The following is a 27,814-nucleotide window of genomic DNA, read 5'->3' as shown; positions in this document are numbered from 1 at the left end:
GATTATGTACACCGTGTGTTTAGTGTGATTAGGAGAGCAGGTCAGGGGCTCAGTTCTCCAGAGGAAGCTGTTCCAGATTGTGCTTGGACATCAGCCAAGCTGAGGTCTGAAATGTCATGACGAGCCAAGAGACCGGGCCTTTTTGATCTTTTAATCACCCTATACTTTTTCCCTCTTATCTCAGTTCAGTCTCCACAGCCCTGAGAGAGGAAATAAATTGACTTCAGTTCTGGAGCGCATCTTAGGCTCAGAGACTTCGAGAAGGGGGCCCGTTGGCCCTTCATCCCTGTTCCAGCTCCTTTGTGGGGTTACCTGGTTGGAATCACAGAGCTGCTATGATGCGGGGAAGGCATTCAGCCTTTCTCGCCTCTGCTAGCTCCTGGTGTAGTGTTGCCATCTGCATCAGCTCTGCATTTAGAATATAGAACATTACAGCACTCAGTACAGACCCTTCAGCCCACAAGGTTGTGCCAAGCTCTTTATACCTGTCAAAAACCCATCCACATTATTCTGCCTTGGCAGTAAGAATTTTTTTACTTCGATAATGAGCTTATTGTCATGTTACAATGTACATGTGCACCAACATTCTTATTTTCTGCAATCAATTGCTTCTTGAACAATAACTAATATTATACATTATATTAAAAATAGATAATAAAGATGGGTAGTTAGTAAACAGTCACTTTGGTGATGTTGAGCTTCTGACCCCTTCTGTCCAAAGGCAGCAGCAAGATGAGGTCTGATGATGTTGGCTGTCTTTGTGCATCTGTGCGATGTAATTCAGATTTATTTAATGTCAGAGTACGTACATGATATCACAAACAACTCTGAGATTCCTTATCCTGTGGGCACGGTATTGATAGTGGAAAAAAAACTGTAAACTACTGACTGTGCAATACAGAGAGGAAAAAAAATCCATAAAGTGCAAAAGTAAGAGTCCCTGATTGAGTTTGTTGTTGAAGAGTCTGATGGTGGAAGGGGAGCAGCTATTCCTGAACCTGGGGGCAACGATACCCCTTTCCTGATGGCAGCAGTGAGAACAGAGCGTGTGCTGGGTGGTTTGGATCCTTGAGGATTGCTGCTGCTCTCCGACAGCAGTGTTCCCTAGTTGATGTTTGCAGTGGTGGGGGGAGGGGGTTTTGACTGTGATGTCCAGGGCTGTGTCCACTACTTTTGCTGGGCTTTGTGCTTGGGGGCATTGTTGTCCCTATTCCAGACCATGATCCAGCTGGTCAGCACACTTTCCACCACACATCTGTTGAAATTTGCCAGGGTTTTCAATGTTATATCAAACCCCTGCAAACTCCTGAGGAAGCAGATGTGCTGACGTGCTTTCTTCACGATGACATTTGTGTAGTGGGTCCAGGAAAGGTCCTCCAAGATAGTGACTCCCAAGAACTAAAATTTGTTCACCCTCTCCACCTCAGTTCCCCCAATGATCACTGGATCATTCACCTCTGGTTTTCCCTTCCTGAGTCAACAATCAGCTTCATTGGTTTTGGTGACGTTGAGTGCAAGGTTATTGTTAGTGCAACATTCGGCCTAGTTTTCAATCTCCTTCTCTGCTGATTCATCACCCCTTTTTATACATCCCTCAACAATGGAATCATCAACAAAATTGTAGATAGTGGTGTTGTTGTCGTCCTGAGCCACACAGTCAAAGGTGTAAAGTGAGTAGAGCAGGGGGCTAAGGACACAGCCCTGTGGTGCTCTGGTACTCATGGAGATTGTGGAGAAGTTCTTGCCACTTCTCACCGATTGTGACCTGTAGGTGCGCACATGACAGTGTGGTCTGAGGATGCATACGTGACAATAAAGTCTTATCTCCTCTGTTGACTCTTTGATCTGCAATGCAAACTCATACTGTCTTCCTTCCCCTCTCAAGGATTTGGATGAGATAGAGGATGAAAATGACCAGCTGAAGCAAGAAAACAAGACGCTGTTGAAAGTGGTTGGCCAGCTAACCAGGTAGAAGCCTGCTTCCCCAACAGCACCTCGCTCCGTGTTCATTTGACTGATAACATTGCATTCCTGGACTTCTCTTTGCAAAAGAAACACAAGGGCCAGACTGAAAATAAGAAGCCTCAAATTCACACCACCCACACCTACGAACATCACACACCTTTTAATAGAAGAACTGCGTCACTTGAAAATATTTTCCATTAAGCACTATTGACCCTCAGTAGCACCTGCTGGATTTGAATTCAATTTCTCTGATATTTTTCCTTAGAAGATCTGCAAGAACTTCCAATACAGAACCTTTTACAGGCAGACTGATGCTGTAATTTATGGCTACAGTCTTGTAATTTGTGCGATGAAAGATCACTTCATCCACACTTGTTCTCCTTGTGGTTTCTGCATTGAAAGTATCGTGTGCTTTGAATGTGAGAAAAGGCTTAAAAACAGAGAGATGATACTGTTGCAAACAAACCACTTTAAATTGTGTGAAACCTTATACTGCAAAATATTTATACGCACAATATTTCTTAGCTCATATATTCAAAGCTCTGTTAAAATGTACCTTTGCTCACTAACGTTTGAAGGCAGTGTTCTCAGTGACTTAACCCACTGGAAATTTATCTGCAATCTCATGCTAAGTCTGAGACAGGAGAGTTGAACTTCACTTCCAAAATTCACCATTGATTTAATGGGGTCAGGAGTTGGCCATTCAGCCCTCAATCCCATCCTATGCTTCAGTAAGATTGTGGAAGATCGGGATTCTGGTATTGATTCCACGTTCCAACAATTGTTGATTTTCCCCATCTGTCCATCTCAGCTCTGGACACGCCTGAGGGTAAAAGAAAATAGGAGCATGATCCTTCCTGATGATCGAGGCTGATGTTCCCCTGGCCTCCTCTCTGATTTGTTCCCTATATCCCACAATCTCTCAGGGAGAGAATCCCAGAGATGATGCCACCTTCAAAATCCAAAGTTTCACAATAATTTGAGAAGAACTTGCTCCCCACCTTTATCTCAATGAGCAAACTTTATTCTGGAAATGACCCCTAGTTCTAGGTTCATTCACAGGGGGAGGGGTGGGTGGGAGGAAAGACTTCTCTGTCAGTCCTTCATAGAATCGTATCTGTATTCAGTAAGATCGCCTGCCATTCCTTTCAACCCCAAGAGTGAAGATCCGACCTCTCAACCTTTCCTATAAGGACAGTTTCTTCTTCTCAGGAGACACGAGACTGCAGAAGCTGCAATCTGGAGAACAAAATAAGAGGGCAGAATCGATGGAGGTAAATGGGCAGAGGGAGCTCTGGGTCGAGATCCTCCATCAACCTCTTCATCCCAGGGACAACTGAACTGCTTTCCTTAGGAAATGTGACCCAAAATCTCTACCCTGATGAAGGTGTGGTCTGACCAATGCCCATTCACCCATCATCTGTAAATCCGCGCTCCTCTCCACTCCCATTTTCCTATCTGGGTGATGCAGAATCCATAAGCAGCTGTCATTTTGGACCTGAGCCCTTCCTGAGGAGTGTGGTAAAAGGCAGATGCCCGAATTTAAAGCTATGGGAGGGGAGGGGGGTGGGGTAAGGGGGAGGAGCACAAGTTAACAGGTAAGAAGTAATCGGTGTATACAGATGTGCGGCTGGGGGAGAATGAAGCTGAGAAGTGATGGGCAAGACGGCAGTGGGCCAGGAAGGGTGGCTCCCTGATAGGAGAAAGAAGGAAAGCGGTTGGGGGGGGGGGGGGGGGGGAGACACAGAAGGAGGAGGGAAAGAGAGATACTGAGGAGGGGTAAGTCAATATTGATGCCATCTGATTGGAAAGTGCCGAGACAGACTCTAAGTTGCTGTTCTTCTCATTTGCAGTAGGCCTTGGTCTGGCAGTGCATGAGACCATGGACAGACTTGTGGGCTGTGGAATTGAAGTGGTTGGTCACTGGGAGGTCCTTGCTGTTGCAGCAGCCAGAGCAAAAGTGCTCAACGAAGTGATCTCCCCGTCTGCATCCAGTCTCTCCAATGTAGAGGAGGCCACAGCGGGACCACCGCATGCTGCAGATGCATCTGCAAAGTTGCTTCACTTGGAAGGTCTGTTTGAGGCCCCAAATGGTGGCGAGGGAGGAGGTGGGGGCGCAAGTGGAGCATTTCTTGTCACCACAGGGGTGATTGGTGGGGAGGGATGAGTGGACCCCGAAACGTCGACTGCCCTTTACGTCCTGTGCATGCTGTGTGACCTGCTGAGTTTCTCCAGCACGTTTGTGTACTGCACTGGACCCCAGCGTCTGCAGACTCTCGTTTACCACCTGATTCTGTTTGTCTGATTTTTGGCACTCCTGAAATTAAATTTATCTTTACACATACAGCATGCTGTAATAGGCCCTTTTGGCTCACGAGCCTGTGCCGCCCAATTAACCTACAGCCCCCGGTATGTTTTTGATGTTTCTGAAGAAGGGCTCAGGCCCAAAATGTCCATGGACGCTGCCTGACCTACTGAGTTCCTGCACCACTGTTGTGTATTGGCCCTCATGACCTCACCTTTCCCTACTTGGAACTGGTTTGAGGAAGAAAAGTTCGACCCTCATTTGTCCTCGAGTCGTAGGTTCCCAGCACCTTCTTGGATGACTGCAGGGAATGTTTGTCCTGTTGCTTTGACACTAATGCAGCGAGCTTGTTGGATTGATGGCAGATGCAGTGTAAACATCGCCCACATCAAATGTCAGTAACGCTAACCCACAGTGACGAGGTGTGAACAACAGACTGAGCTCATCATACCCCACACAGTGCCTTAAGGTCAACTTTGAACATCACAGTTTTATTTACTCCTCATTGTACCTCTATAATAAATGATGTGTATAACTTTGGAGCAGGTGAAGGGGATCCCAGAGCACTCCTGGTTCGAGGATAGACTTGTATTCAAGTTTTAGAGATTATTTATCGTACCTTTGTCTGTCTGAGTTTTTCAACTGAAGAGGTAGATGTTTCTTTTTGACGATTTGAATTCCAAGTAGGTTTGGTGCAAAGTAATTCCCGTGATGTGGCACGGCCAGGTTTGCTCACTAACCTCAGCTTCTCAACTTTGGGGACTTTAGAGAAACAGGTATGTGACTTCTCTTGCCCACACGAAGCTCACGTAGAAATCTCATAGCTATAAATCACGTTTGTTAACTCGCAGCACATTAAATATATAAAAAAATGTTCTTTTCAAATGAATCCACTTTTTAAAAAAAAAATACTGAAAAGCCTGGAGCTTTGATCTTTACTGAGGCCAGCAAACACAAGAAACACGGGGAATGACTTCTGACTACTGCTGGGGCTCATTTTTATGACTTGTGACATGCATTTGATTTAGGTTAATGTTAGCGCATCAGAAAGGTTGGTACATTATAAATTGCACATAGATGTATGCAAATAAACTCGGACACACAGCACAATGACCACTTGTTTTGTACTTGATTTGATCTCCTTCACTTTTACATCAGGTGGAAAGATTCCAAGATTCTTTTCCTGTGTAATAAAACAGGTGTAATATTACACGAAACGACATTTAGTCTGCCGTAAGGCAGAAGAAGATTCGCCATCAGCAGAAATTGCCCTTACAGATGGAGAAAGAGAAGCATGAGAGAGTCCCTTCAAAGACATCAAGTGCCCGTGGATTTGCCTCCAGTGCTCCCGCAGTTGTACGGACCTCAGTCGAAGCCTTCGGCGACCCAAGCTGCCGATTACCTCTTCCCCGGCTTTGAATCCTCTCGTGATAGATCTCTGATGTGATTCATACATTAGATCGAAGGCCTGAAGGTAAGTGTGGAGAGACTGTTTCCTCTTGGAGGAGTTATGGGATGAGGGGATGTTCTTGCTGTTGATAGGGTGCAGCGACAGTATTCCTTACTCTAAATAGGGCCAGGAGAGTTGATGCCTGGAGTATTATGTACAGCGTTCCTCTCTGTACCTAAGAAAGGATAAAGGATATCCTTATCATGGGGGTGGGGGGTGGGGGTGCAATTAAATTCACCAAGGTTATGGAATTGTTGTTGAGGCAAGATGGGGTTGATTCGGTCTGTGCACATCGGGTGTAGATGAATGAGGGGGAGTCTAACTGAAATGTACAAAGTGTTGACAGGGTGGTGCAGGGAGGATGTTGACCCCAACTGGGGGGTGGAACCCATGCTCACAGACCCAGGATTCAGGGTGGAACATTTATGAAGTGATGTGGGAACACATTTCTTCACCCAGACGATTGTGAATCCGTGAAATTCTCAATAATAGAAAGATGTGGAGACCGATGACTGCATTTCAAAATGAAAGGCCTAAATTTCTAGACATGAGGTAAAACGTCTGAGGGATTTTTCACGAACATATTGAATGCTGGAGCAGGTTTGAGGGGCTGAATGGTGGACTATCTATAAAGATGTGCTAACTTAAGGCAGGAATTTGGTCCTTTTTTTTTACTTCAGTAATGAGGGTGGCCCAGTTAGCATAGCTTTTAGCGTAATGCTGTTACAGTGCCAGTAATTGGGACCAGGGTTTAAATCCCACGCTCTCTATGAGGAGTTTATATGTGCTACCCGTGTCTGTTTGGGCTTTCCCCAGGGTCTCTGGTTTCCTTCCACCATTCGAAATGTACCGGGTATTGTAGGTCAATTAGTGTAATTGTGCTGCACAGGCCCGTGGGATGAAAGGGCCTGTAACCGTACTGTATGTCTAAATTTAAATATAAATTTTAAAAAATGTAAAATCTTTAGAATGCAAGGCAAGTAATGTTAACTGGCTTTCCCAGACTCTCCCTTCCTTTTATCAGAAAGCTACCTTTCTTCAGCCCTCCAACCTCCCCCCATCATTTCACAGCTTTTCTCTTCTACCCTCCCACCTGCATCCACCTTTTTTAGTCAGACGTCAACCTGTGTTTTTTCCAGATTCCTGATGAAGGGCCAGGCCTGGAATGTTACCCTTTATTTCCTCTGGACGCTGCATGACCTGCTGAGTTTCTCCAGCATGTTTGTGCACTGCAAACCACCATCCCATGTTTCTTTGGAAAATGGAGCTGCCAGAGAAAACATATAAGGCCGGCCACAAGGAGATCGTTAGAATGATGGAAGTTTATAAAATTGGGAAAGGCATTGTTGGGGCAGACAGAATCTTTAGAGAGTGAAACACGAAAAGTCTGCAGAGGCTGTGATTGTAGTGAAAACACAGAAATCCTGGAAGGACTCAACCAGTCTTGCCGTGTCCACAGGAGCTAAAGATATCTATCCAACATCTTGGGCCTGAACCCTTCTTCAAGGTATGAGTAAAAGCAGGCAAGTACCTGATTTAAAGGGCTGGAGAGAAGGGAAGGAGGGAGGAGAACTTTTCGAAGCGATTTCGCAGTGGAGCCTCTGAATGGAGTGAAACTCTTGCAGACGTAAAACATAGAACACTGCACCACAACTTACCCCTGACGTTTCTCCTAAACTTCCCTCCCTTCACTTCATACAGACATCCTCTGGTGTTTACTGTTCCTGCCCTGGGAAACAGGTGCTGGCTGTCCACCATTCTATGACTCTCAGAATCTTGTAGACTATCAATTCTCCTCTCATCCTCTACACTCCAAAGAGAAAAGTCCCAGCTCTGTTAACCTTGCCTCATAAGAATTATTTTCCAATCAAGCAACATCCTGGTAAAGTAAAACACACACAATGCTGGAGAAACTCAGCATATCAAACAAAGGCATTCTAAATGTGGTCTCTCCAGAGATTTGTAGAGCTGCAACCCTAATGCTGTGGTCATAGTAAAGACATCGACATGTGGGAGGAACTCAGCAGATCTCGCAGCATCCACGGGAGGTAAAGATATACAACCGACGTTTCAGGCCTGACCCCCTCCGTCGAGATTTTAACGAATGATCAGGAGCAGGTGTCGGGCGTTTGGCCATGGGCTCAGCTCCACTTACCCGCTTGTTCCCCTGCTATCCAGCAATCGTAAATGTATGCAGTGAGGCAGCCTCTACCGCTTCCTTGGGCTGAGAATTCCACAGATTCATTCCTCTCTGGGAGAAGCAGTTCTTCCTCATCTCGGTCCTAATTCTGCTCCCCCGTATCTTGAGGCCCTGACCCCTAGTTCTAACTCTAAGCTGCCAGTGGAAACAACTTTCCTGCCTCTATCTTATCCCTTTCAGCGTTTGACATTTTCGTCTTCTGCTTTTGAAAACCAGTGCTTTTCCAACACTGCCATCTGTAGACTTTTATAAAGATGACAACCGCAGCACACAAATTCATCACCTGCTGATGAAGCTATCAGAAGCAGGTTTATGGTCATGAACGTGTGTGTCGCAATTCATTGTTTTGTGGCAGCAGTATTGTACTTTACAGGCATATAAAATCACGGTAAATTACAGATCTGTAAAAATAAATTAGTGCAAAAGAAGAGAGAAAACGTGAGGTGGTGTCTGTGGTTCATTGTCAGCTCAGAAATCTGATGGCGGAGGGGAAGAAGCTGTTCTGCAGGTGGACGGTGGAGAGCATTCTGACTGGTGGCATCACTGTCTGGTATGGAGGTGCCAATGGCCAGGACTGGAAAAGGCTACAGAGAGTTGTTAACTCACGGGCACCAGACTATGCTCCATCGAGGGCATCGACAAGAGGCGGTGTCTCAAGAAATCAGCCTCTATCCTCAAGGACCCCCACCGCACGGGCCATGCCCTCTTCACTCTGCTACCATCAGGAAGGAGGTGCAGGAGCCTGAAGGCGAGTACCCAGCAGCAAAAGGACAGCATTCTGCCCTCCGCCATCAGATTACTGAACAGACAATGAACCACAGACATTACCTCACTTTCTCTTCTTTTAAACTAATTTTTACATGTAATTTTATAGCAATATTTACACCTGCAATGCTGCCAACAACAAAAGATTTCACAATGTTCCCGGTGCTGTATTCTGATTCTTTTTATTGTATACGTAGGTATGAGCTGACTTGCCTGGATAGCAGGTAAAACAGAACTTTTCATGATGTATCTCAATACATGGAACAATAAATAATCCATTCCTCCTGAAATCCTCCATCACATTTGTGTATTGCACTACAGTCACTGCGTCTGCAGACTTCCCTGTTTATCTCCATTCCTCCTCATGTTCATCCTCAGACGATTCAAATCTTAGGCTTGAAAGTGGTCAGGATTTAATGTATATATCGGTCACAATATTTCTGAGATGATAAAAAGTTATTCTATCCTAATTTAGAGGATATAACAGCCAGTCTGAACATTCATGTCAAATACTGAAGGGCAGAACGTTCAGGTGAGAGGAGAAGAGTTGAAAGAAGATGGCCAAGGTAAGTCTGTTTCTGCACAGAGATGTTGATGGAACTCACTGCTGGGGAGATGGTGGAAGCAGATATAGTCATCTTGTTTAAGGAGCACTGAGAGGTATTTAGACAGGCAGAAGAACTGGCAAGTTGGCCATAAACAGCCAGGTGCACCGCTCAAATTGGCATCGTGGTCAGCACGGAGATGGTGGGTGGAACGGCCTGTTCCTCTGCTGCTCTGCCCTGTGTTCTTGGATTCCACCGACACTAGGGGGACAATGACAAGCTTCTGACAACCAGAGAATGAAGTTTGGACCACCGCACTGCAAGGTCACACTACAGCTGGCTTCAGAAAATGCAATGAAGCTCAGGTGAATAAACAACACTTCCGATGAAAGTTTCAGCTAATGGTGACTTCTCCTTCTGTGAAGCATTCCTCGGCCAGACTTGAATGCTCATCACAGGAACGCAACTGGATGCAAGAGGAGCCACACTCTTTCAACACCTGATACTTTAATGTACATTGGTGTGTCTCTCTTTCTCCTTCCCCCTCCCTCTCTCTTCTTTTCTCTCTACCCCCTCACCCTTCACCATCTGCAGCACTGTCTATATTCTAGATGTGGCATCCCTCCGACCAAGAGCAGTAGATCCTCCCTTAGGCCCAGCCTGCCCTAGCCTGCACTCCAGGGAACTGGGTGAAATCTGGGTCGATGATCTGAGTTTCCCAAGGCTGCTTGATGACTCAACATTTGCAAATTATTCAAACTTTCTGCTCTCAATTTTGCTTTCCTTCCCCAAATAAACTCGGGTGACAAGCATCCCCCAATTGCAGGATTCAGGAAATTTCATTTAAATTTAGATGTACAATTTGGGGCAGCACAAATGGCCCTGATGGCTTACAGCTGCAAGAAGTATGTCCAGCTGCAGCTCCTTAGAGACTATTAGGGAACTGGAGATGGATGATCTTTGGATCATCCGGGAGGCAGAGTGGGTGATAGAGAGGATCTATGGAGACAGTCACACCCAAGAGGTGAGATGAAGGTAGCTGGGTGACTGGTAGGAGAGGGAAGGGGAATAGGCAGGCAGAGCAGAGCACCCCTGTAGCCTCAACAATAAGTGTACTGTTGAGGTCGATCTGGCAAGTTGTTGTCAGGTCTCTGGCTCTTTGGCTTAGAAGGAAGGGGGGAGAAGAGGAGAGCTGTGGTGTTAGGGGATTTGATAGGGAAATAGATAGAAGGTTCTGTGCATAAGATCGAGGCTCCCCGATGGTGTGTTGCCTCCCAGGTGCCAGGGTCAGGGACTTCTCTGATCGAGTTCAAGTGGGAGGGAGAGCAGTCAGATGTTGTGGTCCACATTGGTACCAATAGCTTGGGAAAAGGGATGAGGTCCTGAAGAGGGAACAGAGGGAGTTAAGGAAGAAAGCTAAAGAGCAGGACCTCAAGGGTGGTGATTGTGGATCGCTACCTGTGCTGCATGCCAGACAGAGCAGGAGTAGGAAGTTGTGGCAGGTGAATGTCTGGCTGAAGAGTTGGTGCTGGGGTTCATATCTGTGGATCATTGGGATCTGCGGAAGGTATGACCTGACAAAAAGGGCAGGTTGCACCTGAACTGTAGGGAGACCAACTTCCTGGCAGGAAGGTTTTGAGTTATTGAGGAGTGTTTAAACTAGTTGGGCAGGGAGATGGGGACCTGAATGAGATGGCTGTGAATAGGCAGGAGATACCCAAGCTGAGGGGTTCAAACCAGCAGAAACACACGAGGCACAGGGCCAAGGTTGGGTCCCTACAGCCATGTGTTCTTCCATGTGTTCTTTGTCCCTTCCCACACTAGCCTGTTTTTGCCCGAAAAGTTGGTTACCCTTTACTTCCGGTGGATATTGTATGACCTGCTGAGTTTCTTCAGCATGTCTGCAAGTTGCACTCGACCCCAATGTCTGCAGACAATTTTAAACAGCACAGTAACAGCCCACGAGCACGTGCCGCCAATTTTACATCCAATTAACCTATAACCCTGATTCATTTCAAACAGTGGGAGGAAGCCAGAGCCCCGGGGAAAACCCACACAGACATGGGAAGAACGTACAAACTCCTTACAGGCAGCTCAGGATTCGAACCCCGGTCCTGATCACTGGTGCTGTGAAGGTGTTGTACTAACTGTGCCACCCATTAAAGTATGTATTCTGACAATAAATCTGTGCCCAGTTCAGTCTCGCTCGCCTGACCTTTCCTGCAAACTCTATGCTCTCTCCTACACTGCCAAGAGCTGGGCTGAGGCCAGTGAGTTATGTCAAAGACCCAGCACAGGCCTGATGGGTCGATTGGCCTCCCAACTCCATTTTTTCATTGTTTAATTCCTGCTCTTTGAAGCTGAAGTGCAGGTTTTCCCAGATGGGGTTTAGTTGTGACTGTAATTTGTCAGTACATCCAATCTAATGGTGACATTATTGCAGACAGTAAAATAACTCGATGAGATACAAACTGAGATTATGCAAACAATTAGTTGATGAGCCAGAAATGAGCCCCTTGGGCTTCCTGCAGCAGGTTGTCTGTGTTTTCCCCAGCAGCTGCTTTGTCTAACAGAAAGGCTCTGAGACTGAAGACAAGACCTTTCATTTGCAAACTCTCAGGAAAATCTCCATTACAGGTTGGCAGGTCAAACCTCGGAGCATGAAGAGGCAGGACTGTGGAAAATGGAGCAATATAGTATCTGCTGGAGGACCTCAGTGGGTTGAGCATAAGAGCAGAAATAGGTCATTTGGCCCTTTGATTTTCCTCCCCCATCCATTTCCCCACTCAGCACCACTGCCCATCTTTCTCATTACCTTTGATGCCCTGGCTAATCAAGAGCCTATCAATCTCTGCCTTAAATACATCCAATCACCCGGCCTCCATAACTGCCTGTGGCAACAAATTTGGCAGATTTACCACCCTCTGGCTTCAGAAATTCCTCCCCATCTCTGTTCTAAGTAGGTGCCCTTCAATCCTGAAGTTGTGCCCTCTTGTCCGAGGGAAACAACCTTTCTACATCTCTGTCTATGCCTTTCAACATTCAAAATGTTTCAATGAGGTTCCCCATCGTTCTCCTAACTTCCAACAAATGCAGGCAAAGAGCTGTCAAACGTTTGTGAAGCTGTGGAGATGGGAATTGTTTACGCTTTGAACCAAGACTGATTTTTGAGAGAGGAGAGTGTGGGATGGGGTGTCAAATCAGGGACATGGGAAAACAATCCACGTACTTCAAATCCTTGAGTGCCTGGGAACGCTGAAGGCCGCAGAAAGCAGCAAACCTGGCCAAGTTCATCATGAGCACAGACTTCCCATCCTTTGAAGACATCTCTGTGAAGTGCTGCTTTAAACGTGCTCCATCACCCTGGCACAACCTCTTCTCACTGCCCCCTTCAGCCACAAGGTACAGCATATCTAGTTTTTATCTAACCAATATCAGCCTCTTGAACCTCTCTGTATGATCTGATGTCTGATCCAGCCCTGATCTCGCCTCCTCTCATCCCTCAGCCCTTGAGATTCAGATGGATTCAAGAGATCTGTGACTCAGCCTCCACAGATCCCACGGGTAGAAAATTCTAAGATAAACTTCTACCGGGATCGTGGTTTGAAGAGGGCGCGTAAAATCATGGAGGTGTACACAGTATCTTTCAGCTGCTCCCGTCAGGGAAGAAATACAGGAGGTTCAGAGCCAGCACCACCAGGCTGAGGAACAGGTTCTTCCTACAGGCAGGGAGATTGCTGAACGACCAAAGGAACGGCTCACATTGACCCTCATATTCACGAAGCAATATCTATTTATTTGTATGGATGAAATACTTGCCCTTATAATGTATTGTTTGTCTAAATGTGTGTTATGTCTGGTTGTGTGTCTGTGTGTTTTGCACCAAGGAGTGAAGGACACTGTATTGTTGGGTTGTACTTGTACAATTAGATGATGATAAACTTGACTCCCAGACCACCGAAAAATCAGTCAGCATTATTGAAACACAACATTGTTTTCCAGCATTAACTGTATCTATGAATATTTATCTGTCTTCTCTCTCTACTGGAGTAGTTGGTGTACCTTGTGTACCTGTGTGGCTGCACAAGAAAGAATTTTGCTGCATCTCTACATTGTTACTGATGTGTATGACAGTAAACTCATCCTCGTTATCAGGTGAGCGGGACCAGGTGAGGTGAACCACCTGATGGTCGTAAGTTTGGGCTGGTTCTATGCTGTAAAGCTCTGTCACTGTGCCTAACAATTGGAAGTAGGAGTTGGCCGAGAGACCAGGAGTTAAATAAAATCCTGTCTGAACCAGCCCTGATCTCGCCTCCTCTCGTCCCTCAGCTCCTGAGATTCTAGTGCATTCGAATGATCTGTTTCCACTTCAGCCTCCGCAGATCCCATGGGAAGAGAATTCTAAGATTCAGGTAGGTACAGATGGTACTCTAACTACGGTTCGATCCTGTCGTCTGCCACTGTCTGTATGGAGTTTGCATGTTCTCCCTGTGAATGGGAAGGTTTCCTCCAGACTCCAACAGATTCCAGTTGATTGTTTAATTAGCTGCTGGAAATTGGCCCTCGTGTGGGAGGAGGGTGGTAGAATGTGGGAAGGGGGGGGGTGGAATTTATGGGAACACTGGAAACTAGGACAAGAAGGCATAACTTGGATAAAAGGGCATCAATTTTAAACAGATGTAGAAAATCTTTAGCCAGAGGGTTGTGAGTCTGTGGAACTTGTTGCCACAGGCAGTTGGGGAAGCGAGGTCATTGGGTGGATTTAAGGCAGAGATTGACACACATTTGATTACTCAAGGGTCATGGGGAAAAGGCACTGGGTGTGGAGCTGAGTAGGTGGATGGATCAGCTCGTGATTAGAATGGTGGGGCAGACTTGATGGGCCGAAGGGCCTATTTCTGCTCCTACATCTTGTGAATAACAAAAAAAACGAGATCAGTGTAAATGGGTGCTTGATGGATCTGCTTTACTGTTCCCATAGAAAAATCATCAAATGTGTTTAAGTTGATGGGGGGGAGGTTTTACACAGAGAGTGTTGGAGATGGGGGAGAAGGACGTCGACTGGCCATCTCCCACCACAGACGCTGCCTGCCCTTCTGAGCCCCTCTTCTCGTTGCCTGCTCATGGATACTGGCGTCTGCACCTCATGGTTCTTTGGTCTGAGGGAACAAGTTTTGCATTCAAGCGGCGGCGTGGCTGCCTTTTAGTTTTGGCTATCCACTGTAGATGTTGCTCAATTACTTACTGGGAGTTAGTGACTTATTGAGGAAGTGGTATGGATTCAGCTGAGGGCAATCTCTGTCAGGAAGGAGAGTCTCAGAGTGGCCAGTTAATGACCATAGGTTTGAAATAGATAGCTTCACAAGAAAAATAATCTCCTAGAACCCAAGGTGTTTGTAATGATGTGGCAGAGATAATAATAGCAGTCAAAATCCATTTGTTTGATGTGAGGATTCTGCTGGTGGCAGTGAGATAATGTGTTGGATGTAGCAAAAGATAATAGTGTTGGTTACTGCCTGGCCATAGAACGTAGATAACTATTGATTGGAAAAAATAGCTTCACTTCAAGTGGTTTGCTTTATTCTAATCTATCAAGATTTATCTGTCAGCTAGCATGTTAAACAGAGGATCCTTGGCTGGAGTGGTAAGTCGTATACAGAGGAATTGATGAGGCAGGAGGTGGAAGATCCCAGGGTATAGTTTAGAATCTGAGAGAAGATTTTTCCCCCATCTCTCCCACCCAGTGTTTGACCTCTCCTGTGGGGTATCTGGACATTGTCGACCTGTTGTTGTGGTGCCTTTTCAAGGTAGGAGTTCAAAAGAATGTCTCGAGGAGACATTGTTGGAAGACAATGTTGGAAAAACTTGCGGGTCAGAGGAACAGGGTGAATGGTTCAGGGCAAAAACCCTTTGTCAGACTCCTGAATGAAGCACAAATAGTAAGATGATGCTGCCTTTGCTCCATACCAACTGATTTCTCTCTGCCTCCGCATTATTGCACTTTTAGAGTGTGTCTTTCTTGTACTATGCATGTGATGTCTCCTAGATTGCTCACAAAAGAACTATCACAGCATCTTGGTGCACATGACAATAAAATTGAACTTGAGATGAACACTTAATAATCATGTCTGGATAAGGTGATGGTCCAAATGCAGGTCATTTAGATTACTGTGGATTGGTGCAGTGGTTGGCATTTCCCAGGGCTTGTTTCTGTCATACATATCTGAGGAATGTCTAAAGTTAGGGGGTTCAGGTTCAAGGTGAAGAGGGGACTGTTACAGAGAGGCACAGAGTGCAGGGTCCGGTGTTTCAGTGAGTTGCAGAGAGGCGCAGAGTGGGGTGTTTCAGTGACTGACAGAGCATAGGCTGTCTTGATAGAGGTCGACATGATTATGAGAGGCATCGATAAGCCAGCACCTTTTTCCCAGGGTGAGGGTGGCAAACGCCAGAGGACATGTACAAGATGAAGGGAGGGAACTTTATGGGAGACATCGATGTTAAGTTTTTTACGCGGAGAGTTGTGGATGCCTGGAATGCATTTCCATGGATGGTGGTGGAGGCTAAAACAGCAGGAGCATTTAGAGGCTGTTGGACAGGCACATGGATGAAAGAAAAATAGAGGATTATGAGGTAGGGAGGATTTAGTTTTTTTGGGTAGAAGGATCTGGGTGATCACAACCTCATGTACCATGACTCTGTGCTAGTCTATGATACCTGGTGGAGAATGGAATGGGCCATGCTTTCTGGCCCTTGTGTTCCTTTCATCAAGGTCTGACTTTGACCATAGGGACAGTTTGCCATGGACAAGATATTTAAGCTTTGCTGTTGCAACATTTATACGTGCTGGCGTTGAGCAAAGTCAATTCACAAAGAATTGCTGGAGGCTCTCAGCAGGTCAGACAGAATCCACAGGTAGAAGTGGTCAGTCAAAATTTCGGGCCGGGACCCTTCACCGAGACTGGACCCGAAATGTTGACCGACCTGCTGAGCTCCCCTAGCAGTCCTTTGTCTACTCAAGATTCCAGCTTCGGCTGCTTTTGCCGTTCACTCTCAATTCATCACAGTCTGCTTTTAAATCTGTAATCAACTTTTAATATTTTATATAAACAAACAGTAAGGAACACATAATTTTACAGTCATTTAAAACATCCATTGGAAATAAAATGATTTATCCGACACTGGCGTACCATCAAGTGATATAAACATCAGGAGCTCCACAGTGCCATTCACTATGCAGAGTGAACTGAAGTTGGAGAGAGATAGGGAACAGGTTAAACAACCTCACTAAAAAAAAATCATTAAGGTTTACACAGTTTGCACATCACGAGAAACACAGCAGCAAAAGACACGGTGATATTCCGAAGCTCTCGTGGCAAGGGAGTTACCACGTGTAATACTCAAGCGGGCAAGGTCAAAGTTTACAGAATTCATACAGAAAGGCAGAATCCTCCTACTGCATTGGATGCAAATGCTTTTCAGGTTCGGCTGTCGTTAAGATCAGCATTGAACTGTACTGCTCTGTCTGTTGGAGGGAGGTCCAATGCAGTCTCAACTGAAGTAGAAAGGAAAGGGGCACCTTCTGGCTATGGCTGTGCTTACATTGCGACCAACATAATTCTCTTTTTGGCAGTGTTTCACACACATATATATATTTTATATATCCACCGAATATTGGTAAAATAAAGATGCCTATTGCCTCTTCTCGGGCAAATACTGGCTGTGTGACTGTATTTATACAGTGTCTTCTTGACAACACAGTGGCAGCTAATGAGTTAAATCCTGAGCAAAGTGTGCACTAGAAGTTTTATAGGTTAAAGCTTCTGTTATGTTGCCTGCTCTTGAATTTGAGAGAAGATGGTTCCACAACCATTTTCTTGTGTGTGCATGCATGTTTCTGTGTGTGCGAGCGCATGTGCACATGTGTGTCTGCTCACACATCGATTGATTGCACAGTGCTTGAAAATGAAGTTGTGTCATTTCATCTGCAGCTTCCCTTGGGAATGGGACACAGCTCCCTGGGTTGGTCCTCAGAGTTTGGACGGAGCTGTGTATTACCTGACAGGGCAGCAGAAGGGAATGATGAATTGGGCAGGAAACTAAGAGAAACCCACACGCTTAAATCAGAAGTACTATTGAATAAACTTGTAGCGATCTCACTTTCCTAAACACGCAGGTAGTCACAGTGATACACAGAACAGTCCTTTCGACTCTAATGGAATGACTAATAGCTTTATAATAATGCCACTGACTACATTGTAACATGAAAACACATAGCAGATCCTCGCAGAATCGGAGCCTAGCACAACACAGTGTGGTGACTAGACGACCGACTTCAGATTTTTTTTGTGTGATCTCGCTTATCTTTACTCAGGTCTATTCCCATCTTGGTTTCACAAGAAGGAAATAGCTGGAATGCAGGAGAAATATGTATCCATAATATATCTCATTGACTTCCTATTTTTCAGTCAATTTATATAATTTAAAATAGAACATCTTATTAAAAACAATACACAGAATAAGAAATGCTAACAACGTACAAACACACAGACTAGAAATGATCCTTTGCTTCATGGATGCATATATATGTACAACTGTGAGATACATAATTTGAATCGTGCTCTATCTACACAGATCATATTGCTTAAAAGGATGATGAGAATGGACAGTGCCAATGGAGATGATGTGTCAAAAAGAAATTATTCTAACCAGGGTCACAATAATGAGGAAGGGCTGGGGACAGAGATGGCGTGAATGAGACTGAGAGAGAGAGAGAGAGAGAGGAGGGAGAGAGATTGATGTGGTGATGGGTGAGTGGGGATTGAGGTATCTACACCACACTGACACGAGCACAAGGAGGAACATGGAAAGGCTTCTCATTTCTTCATTCCGAGTGCGGCGTCCACCTCCTCCTCGGGCTGGAGAGTGTGCCACTGTGCAATGGGCCTCCTGGGATTGGCCAGCATGTCTGACCAGTGGCGGAGCTCCGCAGCTGTGCTGTTGTAGCCCACGAAGACCTTGCCAATGGCATCATTTTTGCCAATTTTGTCGTAGTCCAGGACGGTGACGACAACCTGAACTTTCTGCATGACGAAACAAGGGGGAGGGGAGAAGGAACCATTATCAGTAATTCTCCAACCCAGAGAGTGGTGGAGGCTGAGCTTGTTGGAGCCCAGCCACGTGGGATGGGTTTAGGTTGGGTGTCTAGAATCATGCTCTTCGAGGCCTTCCCCCCCCCCAAACTCCAATCATTCAACACCTATTAATCCTCTACATGGGCTCTGACCTCCGCAGACATCTGTGTGAGGCATTTATTACCTCTTACTGTACTGGAGCAGTTGGTGTATCTTGTGTGGCTGCACAAGAAAGAATTTTGATGCATCTCTAAATTTGTTACTCGTTATCAGGTGAGCGGAATCAGCTGAAGTGGACAACCTGATGGTTGTGGAGACTGGGCCAGTTCTGTGCCTCACAAATGGAAGCATGAGAGGGCCGAGGGAACAGGAGTGTCTGTGCTTTTACTGAGCTGGGTAAGGGCAACGAGAAGGATTTCAACATGGTTGAGAGTGATGGGTGGTCATTATTTTTACAAAGTACCTGTCCAGCTGAGAGCCAGGGATCTTTTTCTTTAGAAGGATGGAGGACGAGAGGCAACTTAATGGAGCTAGATAAGGTTATGAGGGGCACCTCTTTCCCAGGGCGGCAATGGCCAATACCAGAGGACATCTGTTTAAGGTGAGTGGAGGAAAGTTTAACTTGTTTACAGGGAGTGGTGGGTGCCTGGAATGGATTGCTTGGGCTGGTGAACGAGGCTGGTACAGTAGGGAAATTTAAAAGATTCTTAGATGTAAGAGAAATAAAAGATAATTAGTGTGAGGGAGGGAAGGGTTAGATTTGATGTTGAGTAGGTTTACATAGGGTGGCACAACATGGTGGGCTGAAGGTCCTGCACTGGGCTGTAATGTTCTCAGACCTACATCTCCAGGACTGTTGTTCTCTCAACCTCCTGAATTGAGTTGGTGCATTCAGTGACTTTACCTGGATCTGCTCAAATGGTACTTCAAAGCTGAAGGACTCGTTGTAGTATGGGTTAAGAGTGTTTTTCTTAATAGTTGTCTTCTTTTTCTTGAGTCTCTTTCCATTCTGCATCAGGTGAATCTTCACGTAGGGATCTGAAAATGCAATAATGGTGAGAATAATTCCGGAGGTCAAAACTCTTTGGAGTTTCAGGTCCATGGCCACACAAAGGGAGGGGATATGGCATTCCTGCCATTGGTTGTCTCTCCGCGTTGTTGCAGCATGCTGATGTCCTGAAGGACCTGGGAGAGCTCAGGTATGAATTGCAAAAGGTTGGTTTGTAGGGACTGCTGGCTATCAAGAAGGCAAATGGAGCATTGGAATTTAAGAGCAGGGAGGTTCTGCTGCACGATACAAGGTACTGGTGAGGCTGCATCTGGAGAACTGTGTACAGTTCTGGTCTCCTCATTTGAGAAAGGATGTACTGGCTTTGGAGGGGGTGCAGAGGAGGCTCACCATGTTGATTCCAGGGATGAAGGGGTTGGCCTATGCGTTGTCTGGGATTGTACTCATTGGGATTTAGAAGAATGAGTGGTGATCTTATAGAAATATATAAAATTATGAAAGGTATAGGTAAGTTGGTTCCACTGGTATGCGAGACTAGAACAAGGGGACATAGCCTCAAGATTCAGGGTAGTAGATTTAGGGCAGAAATGAGGAGGAACTGGTTTTCCCAGATGGTAGTGAATCCGTGGAATTTGCTGCCCATTCAAGCAGTGGAGGAGACCTCAGTAAATATATTTAAGATGAGGTGGGATAGATTTTTTACATAGAGGGGGAATTAAGGGATATGGGGAAAAGTAGGTTGGTGGAGATGAGCAGATCAGCCATAATCACACTCCTGTTTCTTACGTCCACATCTGGATGCAGGTGGCAACTTTCTTCCATCCCAGTGGCTGAAAGGGATCTTGTTACATGTTGCTGCTCGTGGGATCTTGCTGAGTGCTCGTTAACCACCAATTTTACCAGTTTGCAAAAGGCATCAACCAAACCAATGGGGAGCAGTTATTATATTAGTTATTTGACTTGAGGTTGACTTATATAATTTATAAAATTATATGAGAAGCATAGATAGGCCTATCTTTTCCCAGGGTAGAACTATCAAATACTAGGGGACGTAGGTCCAAGGTGGGGGTGTCTATTGGAGGCACTGGGTGCCTGCAAGCAATGCCAGAGGTAGTGGTAGACCATAAGATATAGGAGCAGAAGTAGGCCTTTTGGCCTATCGCGTCTGTTCCATCATGAGCTGATTCATTCTCCCACTCAAGCCCACTCCTCCCCCCCCCCGTAACTTGACCATTCAGATACCTATCAATCTCAGGTGTGAGCTGATAGTGACGTTCCAGAGGCATTTACACAGACATGGGAGCGGGCAGGGAATTGAGGGCTCACGTACGGGTCAATAGGATAGCTTTGAACTGGTGCTCTGGGAACTGGTGCACCGCTCTGGTTGTGTCCGTTCTACACTGCTTTGAGGTTGTCTACCCCAGAGCACATGTGCGCTATGGAATGCAGTGTGGGCGGATCTGTTGTTCAACTTCAGGATGCACAGACAGCTCAGAATTTATTGTCTTGAAATTTGTTGTTTCGCAGCAGTGAAACGGAGCAAATATTCATATAAACCACCTAACAACAATAAATAAAAAGAGAGCACGAAGAGTCAAACGGAGGCAATGTCTGGGGTTCATCGATTATTCAGGAATCTGATGGCAGTGGGGAAGAAGCTGTCCTTGTGCTATTGGGTGCTCGTCTTTAGGCTCCTGAACCTTTTCCTGACGGTAGCCAAGTGAAGAGGGCCTGGCCTGGGTGGTGGGGTCTTAGAGGATAGAGGCTGCTTTCTTAGGACACCGCCTCGTGTGGGTGTCCTCGATGGAGTGAAGTCTGGTGCCCGTGATGTCACAGGCCGAGTTCACAACCCTCGGGAATTTTTTATTGTCCTGAGCGTTGGTGCCTCTGCACCAGACCGTGATACGACCAGCCGGAATGCCCTCCACCGGTACAAGTTTTTGAGAGCTTGTTGTTGTCCTTTCCATCTCTCTGTTCCCTCTGAGCGTTTTGTGACTGCAGTAGCAGAACTGCAGTCACTTTGTCCAACTCTCTCCTCTCCATTCCTTCAGCTGCTGCTTTTTACCTTCCAGCACCAAATGGTTTATTAGTTTGTATTTTTATTTAGCTGAGCGATTGCTTGCTTACAGAAACAGTTCTGCGAACCATAACTGACCTGAACGAGCAACTAATATTAATTTGAAAGAACCTCTGGTGATATTGATAATAATTGAGATACCCTCTGCAAGAAAGTACTAGCTGTAGGAGGTTCCTTTTCACCCAAATGCCTCAAGATAATTCACTCCCTGTACTACATTAATTGGTGCAGTTCTCTCCAACAAACCGTGAGACACAAGAGACGCCCAGTTGGAATCTGGAGTGAAAGAGCAATCTGCTGGAGGAACTCAGTGCGTCGAGCAGCAGAAGGTCGTGGACGCAGCCCAGGACATCACAGGCAAAACCCTCCCCACCATCGAGAACATCTCCAGGGAAGGCTGCCGTCGGAGAGCAGCAGTCATCATCAAGGATCCCCACCACTCAGCACATGCTGCTGCTATCAGGGAAGAGGTCTCAGTGCCGAAAGATTCGCCCCCCCCCAGGTCCAGGAGCAGCTGCTCCCCCTCCACTATCAGACTCCTCGACGACATTTAAGGACTCTGCACTTTATTTATTATTGAATATTTATACTTCTGTGCTTGCACAGTCTGTTTATGTTTCTTTGAGTACAGTTATTGGTAATTAGAAATTCTGCCTGGCCCACAGGAAAAAGAATCTCATGGTCGTGTGTGATGTCAAACTTCTTCACATGGAAAGTGGTGGGAGTGTGGAACGAGCTGCCAGCTGAAGTGGTCAATGTGGGCTCAATTTCAGGTACATGGGAGAGGAATGGAGGGCTGTGGTCTGAGCAAAAAAAATAGTTTGGCACAGACTAGAAGGGCTGAAGAGGCTTGTTTCTGTGCTGTAATGTTCTATGGCCATGTATGTATTCTGACAATAAACCAGAAATCTGGATGCAAGATAGAGGGTTATGGTGTGAGGCACACAAGGTTTAGTTTGTTGACTAGGTTCACATAGGTCAGCACAGCTTTGTGGGCTGATGGTCCTGTACTGTGCTGTAATATTCTAAATTTAAAGTTTAGTGATGAAGTCATGACTCACGGATTACTTCTCCCAGTCCTTCTGCTTACAGCCCTTTAACAAGAGAATTTGTGTTTGCTAATGTGGTTACTGGACCCGGTTAATCAGGCCATCCACATTGCTGCCACATTCTAATTTGGAATGGAAAAATATTTTCTGTTGCTTTCTTGCTCAGGTTAAAGAGGTCATTTATCTGTGATGACAAATTCCATTATGAACGCTTACAGTACTAGAGAATCTTTTGATTAACTGATGTCTGGTTAAAACAGGGTTAAAGCAAGAGGACAATCAATAAATGTCAACAGTCATAGGAAAATGCAATGTATCATTCAAAAAAAAAATTCCAATGTGTTTCCACGAGCACTTGGCAGGCATTGCAACGACTCAAAGTACAAATTGGACAAGGTTTGACACTTACCATGGGAAAGGAAGGTTTTATTCAGGAGGAGAGGTGAAGTTTAGAATGGGAAATCCAGGGTTTTCCAAGATTATGTCATGTTCGTTAAATGTGCTCAGGATTGTTTTCTAAATCAGTTAGTAGAAGAACCGACTCGGGACTGTGTAATACTGGATCTCCTGTTAGGGAACGAGCTAGGTCAGGGAGCGGACATTAATGTTGGAGAACCAATTGGGTCTAGTGATCATAATTCTGTTAGTTTTAGGGAAGAGCAAGGAGGGGCCTAAAGTTGAGGTTCTGGATTGGAAAAGAGCAAATTTCGAAGGAATAAGAAGGGATTTGGGGAGTATTGAGTGGGACAGGATATTTTCAGGTAAGGATGTTAATGAAAAATGGAGGATATTCAAAAAAGAAATTTTGAAGGTACAGAGTAGTTATGTCCCAGTGTGGATCAAAGGAAAGGCTGGAAGTCATAGGGAGGCTTGGTTTTCGAGGAATATTGGAAATTTGGTTAGGAGAAAAAGGGAGGTGTACAAGAGGTATAAAGAGCAGGGAGCTGAGAAGTTGAAGGAGGACTACAAGGAGTGTAGAAGGAATCTTAAGAAAGAAATTAGAAAGGCCAAAAAAGGCATGAAGAGGCTTTGGTTGACAGAGTAAAAATAAATCCAAAGGGTTTCTATAAGTACATTAAAAGTAAAAGATTAGTGAGAGATAAAATTGGACCCCTTGTAGATAGCGAGGGTAGGCTGAGTGAGAAGTCTGAGAAAATGGGGGAAATTTTGAATGATTTCTTTGCCTTGGTATTCACTAGGGAAAAAAAATGTTGAACCAGTTGAAGTAAAGAAAAATAGTGGGGAGGTCATGAAGCATATAAGGATAACCGAGGAGGTAGTGATGGCTGTGTTAAAAAAGATAAAGGTGGATAAATCTCCCGGACCAGACAAAATATTCCCTAGGACACTCAGGGAGGCTAGTGGACAGTTAGTGGGGCCATTAACAGAGATATTTAGGATGTCACTGGTCACGGGGGTGGTGCCAAAGGATTGGAGGGTGGGGCATGTGGTTCCTCTGTTTAAGAAAGGGTCCAAATGCAAACCTGGGAATTATAGGCCTGTAAGTCTGACGTCTGTGGTGGGCAAGTTGATGGAAAGTGTTCTGAGGGATGCTATTTACAAATGTTTGGAGGTACAGGGATTGATAGGGAGTAATCAGCATGGTTTTGTCAGGGGTAGATCAAGCTTGACAAACCTGATTGAGTTCTTCGAAGGGGTTACAAAAAAGATTGATGAAGGGAAAGCTGTGGATGTTGTCTATTTGGACTTTAGTAAAGCTTTTGACAAAGTTCCCCACAGGAGGTTAGGAAAAAAGGTGGAGGCATTAGGTATAAATAAAGAGGTAGTGAAATGGATTCAGCGATGATTGGATGGGAGGTGTCAGAGAGTAGTGGTAGAAAATTGTTTGTCCAATTGGAGGCCGGTGACTAGTGGAGTTCCTCAGGGATCGGTCCTGGGTCCACTATTATTTGTTATATATATTAACGATCTGGATGTAGGGGTGGAGAATTGGATAAGCAAGTTTGCGTATGACACAAAGATTGGTGGTGTTGTGGACAGTGAGGTAGATTACCGTAGATTAAAAGGTGATTTAGGAAGGCTGGAGGTGTGGGCTGAGAAATGGCTGATGGAATTTAATACAGATAAATGTGAGGTGCTACATTTTGGAAAGGTAAATTTAAATAGGTCATATACATTGAATGGTAGACAATTGAGGAGTGCAGAGCAACAAAGGGATTTAGGAGTTATGGTAAATAGTACCCTCAAGGCTGATACTCAGGTAGATGGTGTGGTGAAGAAGGCATTTGGAATGTTGGCCTTCATAAGTCGGAGTATTGAATTCAAGAGTAGGGAGGTTATGATGAAATTGTACAAGGCATTGGTGAGGCCAAATTTGGAGTACTGTGTACAGTTTTGGTCACCAAATTATAGGAAAGATATAAACAAAATAGAGAGAGTGCAGAGAAGGTTCACGAAAATGTTGACAGGATTTCAGGGTCTGAGTTACAGGGAAAGGTTGTGCAGACTGGGGCTTTTTTCTCTGGAGCGTAGAAGATTTGAGAGGGGACTTGATAGAGGTGTTTAAGATTTTAAAAGGGACAGACAGAGTAAATGTGGATAGGCTTTTTCAATTAAGAAAGGGGGAGATTCAAACTAGAGGACATGGTTTAAGATTGAAGGGGGAAAATTATGAGGGGAAATTTCTTTACGCAGAGGGTGGTGGGGATGTGGAATGAGCTTCCGGCAGACGTGGTCGAGGCGGGATCATTGGTTACATTTAAGGAAAGACTGGATCGTTACATGGATAGGAGGGGACTAGAGGGGTATGGACTGGGTGCTGGTCAGTGGGACTAGGAGGGTGGGGATTTGCTACGGCATGGACTAGTAGGGCCGAACTGGCCTGTTCTGTAAGTGGTTATATGTAATAGTACAGAACATGTAATATTACAAGAAATTGCCTTCTGTCAGGCAGAGTTGCCATTATTGTCGACTGGCACCCCTTACAGTAAAAGAGAAAGAGAAGCAAAAGAGAGTCCCTTTAGAGATATTGAATGCCCATGGATTTGCCTCCAGTGCCTTCAGACTCCCATTCGATCTATTGGCAGCCCGAACTCCAGATCCAAACCTCTGACATGATCAGGAAGCCTTCTGCACCCTTTGGGAGCCCTTCTTGCCCTCAGCACCCTCTCAAATCCCGGCTCTGATACCTGGTTCCCATGAGCCAGTCTCCATCTGCCTGTAGGTCATGTGGGTCCCGCTGCCTGTATCAGTCCTTCAGCTGTTGTGACCCTTGCTGGTCCACTGCCATGGTCACCTGCTGTAGGGTCGTCTCCTCTGCTTCTCCTTCTCAACAGGGGGTGTTCTCCCCGTTATTGGTGCCTTGCACTGCTACGCTGCTCCCCCGGAGTCTGCAACCCCTTGTGGACACTGCTGAGCACAGGTACCTTAGGCACAGACCTGCAGTTGCAGGATTTTAAGTTTCATAACACTGTTGGTTCCTCGAACAGGCCATTTAATACCTGTACAGTGCTGGCGGCTTTAGGGCCGGGCAGTTGGACATTGAGAGCAGTGCTGTGTCTCTGCTCTCTGGATGACGGAGAGAAGGAAATCAAGCCTTTCGAACTGGAGATGTACAGAGAGCTCAGAGAGTTGAAGCAGTGGGGGGTGGTTTATGAGGGAGGGAGGGGAGCAGTCATTGAAGGGACTGAGGACTGTGAGAGAATTTCCTTGCCAGTGGTTCTCCAATGGTGGAGATGACTCCTTTCCAACCTTACCTGATGGTCTCACCTTTGAAGGGAAAGCTGATAACTCCATTTTATACAAAGCTAGAACTGATGCCGAGCTCTCCACTGGCCACCGTGACAGAGGTGCACCAAAGAAAAGGTACAAGGACTGCCTAAAGAAATCTCTTGGTGCCTGCCACATTGACCACCGCCAGTGGGCTGATAACGCCTCAAACCATGCATCTTGGCGCCTCACAGTTTGGCGGGCAGCAACCTCCTTTGAAGAAGACCGCAGAGCCCACCTCACTGACAAAAGGCAAAGGAGGAAAAACCCAACACCCAACCCCAACCAACCAATTTTCCCCTGCAACCGCTGCAACCGTGTCTGCCTGTCCCGCATTGGACTTGTCAGCCACAAACGAGCCTGCAGCTGACGTGGACTTTTTACCCCCTCCATAAATCTTCGTCCGCGAAGCCAAGCCAAAGAAAAGAAGAAGAACTGATGCCACTATTGAAGTGTGATAAACGTTTTCCACACTCTGTTGACCTTTTCATACACCCCCACTCTGCCCAGATGCTCCTGCTAGTTATGAGCTCCACGTTTCCAATACGGGGGCAGTAATGAGAAAGGTCATGATGCTGGTGTATCAACTGAAGCTGTTTACCTGATAAACCTCCCACATCCATTTTCTTTAGGTTCTTTGCCTCCAGGATGACAACGGTCAATTTCCCGGCAGTCGGAACATAGCGGAGAGAGAAACAAATATCCCCCAACTTTTCCTGCTGAGAACACAAACATCAAGGGGTTTAGAATGTGATTAAGATCATAAGACAGAGCAGTGGAATTAGGCCTTTTGGCCCATCAAGCCTACCCCACCATTCCATCATGGCTGATTCACTTCATTTTCAACCCCCTTCTCCCGTCTTCTCCCCGTAACCCCTGATTCTCTTTCTAATCAAGAACCAATCTTCCTCTATCTTAAACACAGTCAAGTTCATATATATTCAAATAGATATCCAATGTACCCAATGACTTGTCCATGACAATGAATTCCACAGATTCACCGGCCTTGAGGGAAAGAAATTCCTCCTCATTTGTGTTTGCATTCTGGTCCCAGACTCTCCCACCATAGGAAACATCCTCTCCTCGTCCACTCTATTCAGGCTTTTCAGTGTTCTGAAAGAATACCTGGTTCCCCTCCGATTCTCCTAAACTCCAGTGAATGGAGTCCCAGATCCATCAAAGGACTAAAGGAAATGTGCAATATCACATTTTCTGTTTTATTACGTCAATAAAAGAACCTTGAATCACTCACACCTTCCCTTTAATCTCTCCAGCTGCCCCTTGCCCTCTTTCCTGTTACCTCTCCTTGTTCGCACATGACCAGGTGGTGTTCTATGCTACACTTGTACCCGCAGGCCCTCTAATAAATTTAATTTTTGTTGGAAATGTTTGCTGATGCACTGCTTATCACGACAATAACAATCAGAATTCTGCTCCGTCAAAAGCCATTCAAGTGATTGAAAAAAGCCATGACAAAAATGGTGAAATTAACTTTGAGATGTGGGCTCATTAATGATGGGTCCAAAGATGAATAATTTAGTGGATTTGCTTTATATTCCTGAGAGAGATGGAAGGACTCAACGCGGCTG

At 45.6% G+C, this 27,814-nt stretch overlaps 2 protein-coding genes across 4 annotated transcripts in view; one reads left to right on the top strand and one right to left on the bottom strand.

Moving 5' to 3' along the window:
- The window catches only part of pawr (PRKC, apoptosis, WT1, regulator), a 106,986-nt gene extending 103,292 nt beyond the window's left edge, over positions 1-3,694 (top strand). For both annotated transcript variants that reach the window (XM_069904368.1, XM_069904367.1), the window contains one exon: positions 1,886-3,694. In XM_069904368.1, the coding sequence (XP_069760469.1) occupies positions 1,886-1,972 (87 nt within the window). In that variant the 3' untranslated portion in view covers positions 1,973-3,694. The remainder of the gene's footprint in view (positions 1-1,885) is intronic.
- A 12,605-nt stretch (positions 3,695-16,299) lies between these two features.
- syt1a (synaptotagmin Ia) overlaps positions 16,300-27,814 on the bottom strand; it is a 311,445-nt gene continuing 299,930 nt past the window's right edge. The window contains exons 9-11 of one of the 2 annotated variants that reach the window (XM_069904366.1): positions 26,827-26,941; positions 19,266-19,399; positions 16,300-18,310 (exon numbers count right to left, since the gene is read on the bottom strand). In XM_069904366.1, the coding sequence (XP_069760467.1) occupies positions 18,104-18,310; positions 19,266-19,399; positions 26,827-26,941 (456 nt within the window). In that variant the 3' untranslated portion in view covers positions 16,300-18,103. Of the gene's footprint in view, positions 18,311-19,265; positions 19,400-26,826; positions 26,945-27,814 lie in introns of both variants that reach the window. The other variant, XM_069904365.1, reaches the window with a different exon arrangement.

This window comes from Narcine bancroftii, chromosome 11 (genome assembly GCF_036971445.1).
Source record: "Narcine bancroftii isolate sNarBan1 chromosome 11, sNarBan1.hap1, whole genome shotgun sequence".
NCBI classification, from domain to species: Eukaryota; Metazoa; Chordata; class Chondrichthyes; order Torpediniformes; family Narcinidae; genus Narcine; species Narcine bancroftii.
The sequence above is the reverse complement of the archived record's forward strand: the minus strand, read 5'-3'. Positions and strand labels throughout refer to the sequence as shown.